General features: G+C 44.8%; 1 protein-coding gene across 8 annotated transcripts; it reads right to left on the bottom strand.

Moving 5' to 3' along the window:
- Nucleotides 1-5326: 5326 nt before the first annotated feature.
- spata2 (spermatogenesis associated 2) lies at nucleotides 5327-12700 on the bottom strand. 8 transcript variants are annotated; one of them, XM_064298622.1, is made up of 4 exons: nucleotides 12602-12700; nucleotides 10940-10994; nucleotides 10235-10705; nucleotides 5327-10077 (listed from the first exon to the last, which is right to left on the bottom strand). In XM_064298622.1, exons 3-4 carry the CDS (start codon nucleotides 10544-10546, stop codon nucleotides 8842-8844), a joined length of 1548 nt encoding a protein of 515 aa, XP_064154692.1. In that variant the 5' UTR covers nucleotides 10547-10705; nucleotides 10940-10994; nucleotides 12602-12700; the 3' UTR covers nucleotides 5327-8841. The 8 variants fall into 8 exon arrangements, with proteins under 8 accessions (XP_064154692.1, XP_064154696.1, XP_064154688.1 ...); XM_064298626.1 differs by having other exon boundaries at nucleotides 10235-10702; nucleotides 12602-12663; XM_064298618.1 differs by having other exon boundaries at nucleotides 12411-12655.

The following is a 12700-nucleotide window of genomic DNA, read 5'->3' as shown; positions in this document are numbered from 1 at the left end:
ATGAGTGTACAGCCCTGTCAAGAACTGGCTGAACCTGCCAAAAACTGACAAAAACCTCTGTCTCCCTGAAGACGCAATGTCTCTTTCTTAGTGCTGAGGAATGTGGAGAAAGCAAACACATCTCCTGAGTTGTGGAACTCGGTTACAGTATATATCCAATTTCCTGGCATAAAAGGTTTCATGCAATGGTTCTTTAAGCAAGGGCATGCGCTATAAGCTGTTCTTCACCAGTGCCCTGTGGAACGTGGATCGTGTCCTTTTTTGAATGCTATAGTGCTCACCCATATAGGTTGCTTTAATAAGCCATCTTGCATTATCTGTTATTTTCGTCTTTATAATACAGATACTATTGTTGAAATTTCTCTAAAGACTTTGTTTTTGACAGCTGAGATACTTTATACCACAGTGTGTACCATAACACAATAAAATACATTGGTATGCAACATAGCTAGTGTACTCTTTGATCGCCGAAAGATTTTTATTCTCTGCATGTGTATGTGTGTGTGTGTGTGCGTATGTCCGTGTGTGTGTTTTGCGGTTAGGCATGTGAATGTGTGTGGACTATGAGGCTTGTTTTCTTTGCTCTTCCATTCAACAGCTTGTATATTCTAAGCCTGTTGTCTTCCTGAGGATGAGGTTATAATCTGTTCTTCAGAAGCTGTGAAGCCCATGGCTTTTTCATTGAGAGCATTGCTCCTCCTATTCGCACGAGGACAAAGCCTGTTCCTGAACTGCATTACAATCTCTGGGATAATTCTTCAGGCTACAGGGTAGCCTACCATAACTGGAGCTCAGTTGCACTCATTACCTATATTACATCTTCAAAGCAGCTTCCCTTCCCTCTATAGACTACCATTCTTTATGCGCATTAGGAAACCATTTTGAAAGAAAAGACAATCCAGTTCCCAGGATGTTCAATGTTGAGAGTATACATTTGTGTTGAAATTTCTCTCTACTGTCCAGTAGTAGTTTTATGCTGTAGTGCATACTGAGCGGTAAGGCATTGTCAAGATCTTCTTGAGCAAATTAACAGACAGTAATAAAAGCTTATATCTGGGCCTGACTGATATGTGTAAGACAGCTTTAATACCTTATCACATTCACCCCTGACACCTGCTACAATGAAGACCAACGATTCATTTGTAAAGAGGGTCCTATTACCATATTTCCTCCTGGGTGTGCGTGCCCTGCAGTTTGGCTCTTCACTGCTTAGGCGAATATACTGCCCAGTGAGAGACATGCTTAGGACTAAGAAGAACATTTATCTAGCAGAATAATACTACCCTGAGGCGCCCATTACAGCTGCTGTTCCCTTGCCACCACTGCCAGTCGACCTATGATTTTAGCAGTAAAATCTGTCTCTGACAGATTATAGCTTCCACCATGGGCTCTTCTGATTATGTGATTTCTCTATGGGCTCTTCTGATTATGTGATTTCTCTATGGGCTCTTCTGATTATGTGATTTCTCTATGGGCTCGGCGACCCTCATGCCCAGGTTTGACCACACATATGACCTTATACAGATAAAATCATCACAGATTCACTAGACGGCAATCCATCGTGGGTCCAGGGTTCCTTTTGGCAGCGTCCCATTTAACGTCGCTCACGAGACAAGCATGATGTGCAGCCCTTGTTTTCCCCTCCTCCCCGAACCATCGGTTTGTGTGATGTCAGCAGTGCCCCAGGATGGAACCATACAAACAGATCAGGCTACGGTTCTTCTCACAGGAAAGCCAAGAGTGTTCTTATGGGAAGGTCAGGCAGTGGAAGCCTGGGTAGGACTAACACTGGAAGAGGGGGAGTGGGGGAGGGGGTTACTCGGATCGGGAGCATCGTTAGGTTCCCCAAACAACCCAAGGGCAAAGAGGAGCAGATTCTCATGTTCCCGCCATGTCCTTTGCACACCACAGTTCATTTACGCTGTCCTGGAAGCTTACAGGATGACAGAATTCCTGAACAAATACAGTACATGATCCGTTTCTTTCTGTCTGAAGAGACCCAGTGCTTCTTGGGGGGTTCTGCATGTTCTACAATTTGGGACCCTTGCTTGTGATCACCTTATCATCCTATCCACAATCATGCTTTTAGAGTCTCTATCCTATTCTACTCTCTTCACTAGATTTTTTTAAGAAAGTTTTTTTATTTTTATTTTTGCTAGTTACTTGGTACATTTTGCCCTGGCTAAATAAACAGTTTGGATATGAATGAATCCTGGGAGTGGTTTTTCCGTTATCCAGAGAGTGATGCCCAGCAGGGTGTGAGGGTAGTTAATGTTGAGTGGAGAAAAAGTAAGGTTGGCTCAGCATATAGCTCCACACACTGTGCTGTGTACTGGGTAACCTGGTGTTGATCAGTTGTGACACTTCCTGTGGTGTAAGGATGATGCGATGATCAACCAGGCTTACACAACATAATCCAAGCAGTTGAGGCTAGGCTAATCTTTGGGCAATAGCATCCCCTGGTGGTGACTTTTGTTGGCTCTAAACCTTAGTTATTTTATTTTTTGACTGAGTTAGACTGAATTGCTGGAAAAGGAAATTTCAATCCCTGATCCAAAACTGGTCCAGGATCAGGATCAGGACTTTAATCCTAAAACCAGCCATGATATAAAAAATCTGACAATGATCCAGAATCCACTGATCACATCAACTGAGGTTCCCGCTCAGTTGCACAACCTTTCACAGGCAACTCAGTGAAAGTGACAGCCAGCAATGCTATTTCATCCCTTACTCTGCAGACACAGAGAAAGAATGACGTGATGGCACATGGTAACTGCATGGCAGACTGTTCTGTGGTACCTCATTTGTGCACTGCGCTGCACAAATATAATTCACTATCCTGATGTTACTATTGTTCCCTCTGAGGCAAACAGAATAAATGTCATACGAAGTTGTCGTGCTCCGTTTCCGCACTGAGCCATAATTGCCCGTGCAGTGCTCATCACATCCAGAACGCATAAAATATAAGCAATGAATAGAAAAGTGCCTGTGACATTGGGCAAAGTGTTTGCATAATCAAACACCATGTGGGCTAATTACTGGGAGGCCATTTTAAATAACTAAAAACTACATCCTCGTATTATCTTTTATAATGAAGGACATTTATTTTTGTGATTAGAAATATAATCATTTTATAGGTAACTATCTTCCTAACATGTTCTCATTACTGTGGGTTCCGCAATAGATTTGTGCTGCCTTCTGCTGGACAGCAGCAAGAAAGCAATTATTTTTTAAGATCATATATTTCGTATTGTTCTCAGTTCCCACACTTTTATGGTTATGATTGCCATGCCAGAAAAAAATATTCTACAGATTAATCCAAAAGGTTGTCACTGAAAGACTTGAACTAGCAAAACTGTCACAGAAGGACAACATGGCTGATAAAGAAATGGCTATCTGTGTATTTTTGTGTGTCTACTGTATACTGGGAAACATTAATATACAGAATAGAGGTGTTTTAAGGTTACTGTGTAAGTTATACTGCTGAACTGGCAAGAAATGATAGCTAAAAAAAACTGCATGTAGGCAATACTGATGTAACTGACCGGTAAGCACACATCAGACTTTTAATCTTACAGTATGACCCCTGCATCTCAAATGAAAGATGGCTGGCTCAGTGCTAGAGTAGCTCTTAACAAGCCTAATTCATTTCCATAATGACAATATTTCTACAATACCAAATAGGCTTCAGTTGTTCAGGAGTTTTACAAATTCTAAATTATACTTCAATCGCTAAGTCACTGATACTGATACCAAATACTCATACTTCCAGGGATCTCTCCAGCAGTCCAGCAGCCACAATGTAAACAGTCTGGCAAGAACATTAGAAAGAATGAGAAAGTATTGTATGATCTAAATGAAAAACTCAGACAACCACCTAAATACCCAAAGGTTTTTATTATTACGGTTGTTGTGCTCTTACACAACTAATGAATGAAGTTGTGTTCATAAGAAAGTAAAATGCTTTTATCCTACTATAAATGGCTGACAGTATAGAGAAATCTGATCATCCTAAAAGCAAAAAAATACATGTTTAAAACCACATAGGGTAGTTGTTGCCAAATTGAATTATAATTTAAAAAATTTTTTAAAAACATTGCCAGGAGCAAGGTACCTAACATGCAACATGCACATCGCTGAAACTGCAATATTCCTTGTGCATAATTTTAGCAGATGCTGACAAGCAGCACTGAAAGAAATGCTCAAATGCTTCTGAGAAAAAAAGATGCAATTTAAAGACAGCCTTAGGCAGGCATATGCCAACCTATGTTAAATCATGGGCTTAATAGTATATTATAGACAGGGGTTAAATTTTATTCAGAATCAGCTAAGTACAGTAGGACTGCAGAGATGCAAACCTTTTTAGAATACAGGTCTTTTGGAGCTTTCACATTTTCTAATCATTTTAGAAATTAATAATTATCAAACCAGATGTAAGCTAGAAATGATTAGAACATTCATATTTTTGTCTGTATTTTTTCCAAAGCATAGTAGCCTTAAGATACTTGTCAATGATTGACAACTGCTAGCAGAGTGCCAGCCATCTTGCATTCTCACAAACAAAAACATTAAATACAAAGCAAACTGCAAAGTAAATTCTGCAATGTATCATATGATGTAACTTTACTTCCCAACTGAGCCTTGTCTACTCAACTGGAAATAAATGGAGTTGGAGCCAATATCATAATGTGTGCATGCCCTTCTCCATGGGTCTAGGTCAGGTCACTTGATTAGGTTACACCTCTACCTACCAAAGCAAAAATATTTGGAACTGTAATTTCCCTTTTCCTATTTTAATCTTTGCAGAATTGCAATATAAAGATGTTACTTAGATAGTTCTGGGAAGCAAATAGAGATTGGAATTATGAGAGGGGTCCATCCACTGTTGGATTTACTGGACAGTCCAACACTGCCACCTACTGCGAGTGAGAGCAGCCTGCCTTCTGCCGAGATGGCCCTTGCTATAGAAAGCTTGCAACCCCCCCCTCCTTTGGAAGGGACCGCCAATTTAATGTTCTAACTGAAACCTAAAATAACCCTGTCAAAGCATACCAGTTAAGTGTTTGAGTCATCAAGAAGCAACAAAACTAACAAGTATTTTTTTTCTTCCTCTGCTCATTTCTTTACTTGCATTCTCAGCATTAGTCATAGCCAATGATAATGTTTGTACATTATTAGAACTTTGTACTATATGTATTCATTTTATACTTTTAACTAAATTTAGAGAATTCTGAGAAATTCAAAAGACCCAATAACAATACTCCTTCAGAGAACCATGCATTTCGTTTTGAAAAAAAGAACACATTTTTAAAAAGCACAACAGGCCTTTTATTATTTTTTTTTCAATTTTATTATTGGCATTATTTTATAAAATGGTTATTTATCTGTATACACTACAACCAACAAACAATTTGGCTACACCCCCAACCCCCCCTGAAAAAATAACACTATGACAAAAATGAGTTTGAACTTTCTCCACAGGCAGTGCACTGGGCACCCCAGCACAGTAGAGTGGATCAGAGTAATGGAGGTTCAGAGTTGAGCAGAGGCAGTCGGGCTCACAAAGAGGTAAAGAGGTGAGCAACCTGACAAAACATGCCATGAGTAATATTATGCTAGCACAGACGACACCACTTACTACCTGTTAAGAAAATCACAGAACAAAGGATGTTTCATCACTGAAAGTCACTGAAAAAAACACAGCTTCCGCAGTGTTCACCATAATGGCAAAGGAGTGGTACGTCGCCCCCCCTCACATGCTGCCAAACACAGCACATACAAGGGAGATGTACATGGGGGTGAAATGAGAAGATGGGACACAAGAAGCAGGGTGCTTGGTAGAGGCTCCAGAGATAGGTAGCGCCATCTCTGAGGGGTTATTCAGAACATTTATTTTGCTTATTTATCTCTCGTAATTATCTTAGCATATCAAATCTCTTTACACGTCAGGACAATGACATAAGAGACACACTATCAACTATTGCTCAGCTCCGGGATTCATTCTCCTTCACTTGTTCTTTGTTCAGTTTCATCACTTTGACTAGCTGCAAGGGCATCCATGTTTTATTGTCTTTCCTGCAAAGGGTACCTCAGCTCTCTTTGGCTCCAGCCTTCAGAGGTTTAGACGCATGGTTTTATTTAAGGAAAATGAAATGTCAAAACATGACTTGCACTTTTTCTGAAGACCTGTTCTTCTCATGCCGGGAACAGCGTCCCAGTTTGCAAAATGCTATATCAGCTAAAATGTTACTGCAATTTTCTATACATTAATCAAGCAGCTATTTTTTTTAAATCTCACAACATAACTTTGTCAATTTAAAGATTAAATTACAGAACACCGATTGTATAATTAGTCATAAATATTGGTTTATTAGAGTTGGCGAGAAGACAGCCCTTTAAACTGGCTCAAAGACAAGCACAAATTACCGTACGATAACGTGCACAAATGCTATGAATATAACTTCTTGACATACAAGGGTACTAAATATAGAGTTATGATCCAGTGCAGGACATGAGTATACAGTGTACAGCATCTATACATTGTGTACATTGCACAGAACTGCAAATATAATACTTCTGCTTTATTGTTGAAAGAGAACCAATTAACCAGCCAAATCATTATTCTTCTCATTAGTAGGAAACTTTTGCCCCTCGCTAATTAGCTAATAAACAAATGCCAAAACAAAGTCATTTTCAATACTGATAGCCCTAACAATAAAGTATAACCCTTCCACTAACTGGTACAGTAGAGGCACACTTGACCACCTCAATACAGCCCTCTTGTTTTGTTGCATAGCTCAGTATAAAACCCTACATATCTGTTTTGTGCTATTCCAATGAACACAGGCCCAATGTTCCTTTTAGCATTGTGTGAGCTAAAAGCATTGCACTAGGTAAGACTTTGGATGTGAATAAAACATCTAAAATATGAAAAATGTAACTGGAAAACAAAAGCTCCCTTTTAACAGAACAAAATTGTTTCCCCTGATACGCAGCCACCTGCCTTTGACAAATAATAATATGCACTGTGTGTCGACATACTTTAGACTACTGTGTTGAGACTTACTTTAATGGAGTGAGATGCACTTTCAGACCCAGCACTGAATGGACACAACCTTGCTAAGTTCATAATATCAGTAAAATTACATGAGTTGACTTGGATGCAGTTCCTAAATCACTGAATGCAGCTCCTAAAACATCTGAGTGCATTCATGTGCAAACTGAGTGAGGTCTCGGACCACACCTCATATGCATAAGTGACACATTAAACAGTGCAACACCCTTAATAAACAACAGAAAGGAGAGGAAGAACTTTGACCATGCTAATCATTTATATTCATCACAAACAGTTTTGTTCGACAGAACGAGCAAAATCCTTCCACCAATGGCATTTCGATAGTAACCAGGAGATGCGTCTTGGATTCTTCAGTTTGATCTGGGCTGAGCATCGAAATGGAAAAAGAAAACAAGGAAACCAAAGAGCATGTTGGATTTTGGCTGCCAGCCCGATGCCACTTAAATGCATAATGCCTAATGAGAATGTTCGTAAGCCCCTGATATGCTGTAAACACAGAACAAAGAAGTTCTAAATGCCAATATTCTTCAAGGATTGAGCCTTAAACATGTCAGTATCATCCTGTGATAGTGGTGAATAGGTGTGGAGTGTACACTATAGACCAATATCAGGATCAGCTTATATACAGTGCAAAGTTCCTGCTCTGGACTGGGGCAGATAACTGGGTACATCGTAGGGCAAGGGTTGTCGTAGCTCTATGACAGCAACAGAATCACAGTGAGAATGGGCTGGACCCAAATGCAATGCCCACACCTATTGAAACAATAATCTTGCCTGTACTCCTGCTGTCTTTGTTTGCATTATCCTGAGCCTCTCTGCGCTGAACGTGCATGGTCGTCATGGTGAACACTGGTTCTACTCAACTGCAGAATTCCTGGCACATGCGACATCAGTTTGGCATAATATGAAGTACACCTTGAGCGTGCACACCGGCTCGGATACATTTAAAATGGCCATGTCAGGGTTTAGGGGTTTTTACTTTTACTATTTTTACTATTGGTCTAGCAGTATGTGTCCCTTTTTGAAATTATAATATCATCTCACAAAAGGCCTCGTTTTCCAGGCTTCCCAAATCGCCATCGCTGCAGAGGCCAAAACGGACAAGCTTTTCATTGGCAAAATTTTGAGGGGGGGGAGAAAAGGCTGGACAGACCTGTTCACCAGAGAATGGAACAGAATGATTCTGTAACTCAACAGCAGCAGCGGGGATACCACAGCCATACTTGAAACAGGTTGTCATTGGTCAGGATCGATCTAAAAGGAACATTATAGCAGCTCAGTGAAATGTCCAACGCGTCCCACGCACCCCCCCCACAACAGTCCCATAATAGTCTATATATAGAGTTTCCAGATGTACTGCTGAAATCCAGTGTGTTGTTTTATCCCCCCCCCCCAAATCACTGAAGCAGTGAGAGAGGACACAGCATTTTCCTATGACAAAAAACTTGGCACGGAACATTCAAGAGTAAGAGGAGCAGGACAATGCTGACAGCTGGAAGTTTGGACGGGTTTATTCCAAGCCACTGGGCTCCCTCCCCAGGGTTTCTTCATGACTGGGCCGGCTATGAGCAGGAAGCAGTTATGAGATCACATGACCCAGCAGATGCAGGCAGAGTAAGGGACGGCTGACACAAGCCAGCAGGTCTGCACGGCTGAAGGACTGTGCGAGAGGAGAAGGCTTAAGACGTGTGCATTCCAGTACGAACATCAGATACGACACACGAGACGCGCTGCCACAGGCTTCCACAAGCAACACCGAGCCGAGTCTACCGATACACCAGGTGTGACATGGAGCCAGACTTGTAATTCAGCTGGTGGTTGGGCACAAAGTTATGGTGCATGCTCTTGCGGCCGCATAGATCTTTCGCATAGAGGCCCATGCAGGTGTCGCAGGAGACCTTGGAGCAGTTCATGCAGGTGTGCGTGGCGCCAGGCTTGTTGCAGAAGCCGCACCGTGAGCCGCCCGCGCCCGCCCCACCGGGGGCTGCCGCCGACTTGCCAGGGTAGAGCTTGGTGGCCAGCAGCGGCTTCTCTGAGTGGGAGTTGGTGTACACGGACAGCTTCTCCTTCACCGGCAGGTAGCCGTCGAGGGGGCGGGGGGGCTTGGGGTAGTCCTGCGAGCAGCAGCAGGGGGAGGGCTCCATGGCGTGGCAGCCCGGGCACAGGACCGCCTCGCACCGCTGGCAGGAGGCCAGGCCGGAGCAGCCCAGGCCGCAGCCCTGGCACTTGGGGCCGAGGGAGGAAAGCCCGCCGTGGCCCTTGGGCCCCCAGCTCTCTCGGCCGTCTCGGGGCTCGCGGCTCGGGGGGCGGGACGGGGTCTGGCGGCCCCCGCCGCGCTCAGTGTACAGGTCCACCTCGTCCAGGGAGGACAGGTGGTAGGAGTAGGGCTCCGCCGAGGGGGACTGCACGGGGTAGAAGTCCGGCGCCGGGCTGTAGGGGGAGAGGGCTGCCAGGGAGAGCAGGGAGACGTTGGGCCGGATGATCTCGTCCTTGGCGTCCTCCTCCGCGTCCACGAACAGCGGCTCCTTGCGCAGGCTGAGCGAGGCCTTGAGCACGGGCTTGCTGGCCGGGTGCCAGTGCCCCGCACTGTCCGTCACGTCCACTGACTTGGACGGGCGGCCGCTCCTCCTAAGGTGGGCCCGCTCCGTCTCGGCCAGGCGCACCGAGAGCCGCGACACCTCCCCGACCAGGACGTCGCGGCGCCTCAGGGCCTCGGCGCACCCCGCCGCGTCCTCGCGGCTCGACCGCCGCACCTCCACCGCCTCCAGCTCCTTGGCCGCCCCGCCCGCCAGCGCCACCACCTCCCTCAGCAGGCCGCACTCGGCTCGCGCCAGGAAGAGCTCGAACGCCAGCTGCCTCAGGTGCGCCGCACCGCCCGGGTGGTCGCGGGCGTGGTACTGCAGCTCCTGGTCGCGCACATAGCCCATGGAGCGCAGTATGGAGTGCAGGTCCGCCTCACACACAGCTGACTGCAGGTGGTACACATACGGGCCTGTGAAGGTCTGCAGAAACAAACACAAAAAACTCCTTTCTACACTCCGTATATGCAGGGAATGATTACTGAGTCATAAGAAAAGAAGGTATCAAAATAGCATCACCGCAGCGACATTAGCCGTTTGGAGCTGTGGGCACATTGATCTGCATAGCGCACCCACGTACCTTGATGTGGCGGAACTCCTTCTTCCAGGGAAAGAGAAGCAGGTTGGTGCAGACAGTCTCCAGCATGGCGAAGGCCACCTCCAGGGCCTGCAGGCTGGAGCTCCTCAGGGTCCGGAGGGCGTTCTCCGCCACCTCGTAGAAGCGCAGCACGCGGAAGCGCTGCTGGCCGTGATCTGGCTGGTAGGCCCCCAGCAGGGCCGCCGCCGCCGACAGCAGGCCCGCTTCATTGGACCCCACGTCCCGCTCCTCCAGCCTGCCCTCCAGAAACTGCGTGTACTTCTTCAGCAGGTCCTCTCGCAGCTTGGCATCCATCGCCGGCAAGGGGCTGGGCCACTGCCGGCACGACTCTCATCCCCGCCGGGCCGTCGATCACGACCCCCGGACCATCTTGGGGTCCGCCCCGTACGGAAGGCTGGGGAAGGGACAGCCGTCTGCCCGGTGGTGCGGTCAACCTGACCGCACCATCTTCTGCTGAAAGGAATGATGCAAACCTAAAATGGATTCCGTTTACGTTTCCAAGGTTATTTTAAAACTCTGAGCAATCTCTCTGCGCTGGGCATCTCTACTAACAGAAATATGTGCAGCCCTTCTGTTGGCTAAGCAGCAAAACTAAAATCAAAAATGGGCTTAATGCCCTGTCACTCCAGCAGAGTACATGCTTTAGCGTGCTGTCCTCTGGCAAAACCTCCTGTGAGCTGTACTTACAGGGTCACTGGGCTGATGTCTCCTGAAGGCAAACCACTTCAGACCGCAACACCAGCTGAAAGACAGAAGAGACGCCTTCAACCATCCAGGCTCTGCATAATTCTGCTTTTAAAATAATATTTTCACCTGATATGATTCTGTGAGGTGCAACTGATCAATTCTCACTGAAAAACACCTGATGAAACAACTGATGCAAGCGCAGTGTGAGGGAGTATCGATTCTCAGTGACACTCACCCACACATTTACTGACACAGAAAACATGGACATGCTGAGCGTGGGATGGGAGCATTATTATTTTTTTCTCTAATGCTGCACAAATGTAATGTACCAAATTCTGCACATTAGTTACCACCGGATTGCTTGACAAATATGATTACTGAACAATAACATTTCCGTATTGCAAGGACGAGGATACTGTCGCCGACATTGACTACTGTATGTGATGTCTGACTGCCATCCCATTCTGGTAGCAAAACTACTGACTGTGACAGGTACACAAGTCATGACACAAATTATAATAAAGATAATGTCTGGTATTTATTGAAAACGTAAGGTAGCTTGTCTACACCAATATTTTTACTCGCTGTGCTATGCAACGCTGTAACGTTAGTTCACAATTATTCATATCCGAGGTCTGGTCATATTGCGTGCTTGAAAAATCCAAAAGGATACAGCAGTAGCTAGTAACAACAAGCTTTCTAGATACCGTTAATTATTATTCCTAGCCCTAATGTCAAGTGCGTAAGAATCTAACGTTAACTAGTGACAGCAAGCAAACAAGTTAAACAGGTTGCGCTACGCACGCACCAGTTTAGCCTCATTCTCGCACAATCAGTCTTCAGACGCACATCGGAAAGATATAGTTAACCAGAGAATGGATGGCTGAGAGAAAATAACTATAAACGTTTGCACGCTTATTGGTTAGAACTGAGTGATTAAGAAACGTTAATGCTATAGCTAGCAATATATAAACTGGTTGATTGCTTACACAAATTTCTTTTTCAACCATCCGCCTTGACTAGCTAAACAATTTATCTGGCCAAATAGCTAGCTAACTAGAGATAGGGCATTAGGACGCACCAACTGTCCACCGGCACACACTTAGCTAACTAGCTAGCGAATGTTTACCTAGCAATGTAGCGAGTTAGCTAACACGTTAGATTTGCTAGATTGCGATGTAACAATCATACATTTAACAGCTAACGCTACCCTGTAAGCAAGCTAGTTAGCCAAATGCTACAGTCTGTCTACTTAGTGGAATGTCACTGATTGCAGCTAACAGTTAGCTCATCATGCACAAATTAACTAAACCAAACATGTCTGTCAAGATTTAACTAAAGCTAGCCACCTACATATATATCGTTATCTCGCTCGCTTGCTTTCTATGTCGTTAAAGTGATTCGGCCCCAAGCCCTATAGCTAGCTAGCTACCACTGCTGTACTAGTGGTACAAGAAGACGCCCAACTTGCCAGCAAGCTAGCTCACTCTTGATAGCAGAGCGGTACAAGCGCTTCAGTTCAGTGTACGTCCAAAATTCCCCTGATCGAGCTTGACGTCGTGAAGTCAGAAAGCACACAGATGAACCAATGGTTAAAATCAGCAATGTCCGTTCTTAAAAAAAAAAAAAAGAGACGCCACCACACTAATCGGCAAAATCTACCTTAGCTACATTCGCATTCTACGGGAAATCCCAACACATTCAGTGCGCATGCTCACAGCTTGGGTCATTTCTCCATAGTGCGCGTTCACTGACAAGAAG

Source organism: Anguilla rostrata, chromosome 11, assembly GCF_018555375.3.
Source record: "Anguilla rostrata isolate EN2019 chromosome 11, ASM1855537v3, whole genome shotgun sequence".
Taxonomy (NCBI): Eukaryota; Metazoa; Chordata; class Actinopteri; order Anguilliformes; family Anguillidae; genus Anguilla; species Anguilla rostrata.
This window is presented reverse-complemented; position numbering and strand designations above follow the sequence as displayed.

Bases quoted from the DNA above. Each gene is read 5' to 3' on its own strand.
- spata2 (XM_064298622.1), bottom strand. From the start codon at position 10,546: ATGGATGCCAAGCTGCGAGAGGACCTGCTGAAGAAGTACACGCAGTTT. The intron at 10,078-10,234 runs GTACGTGGGTGC...TTGTTTCTGCAG, and splicing joins AGGAGTTCCGCCACATCAAG to ACCTTCACAGGCCCGTATGT.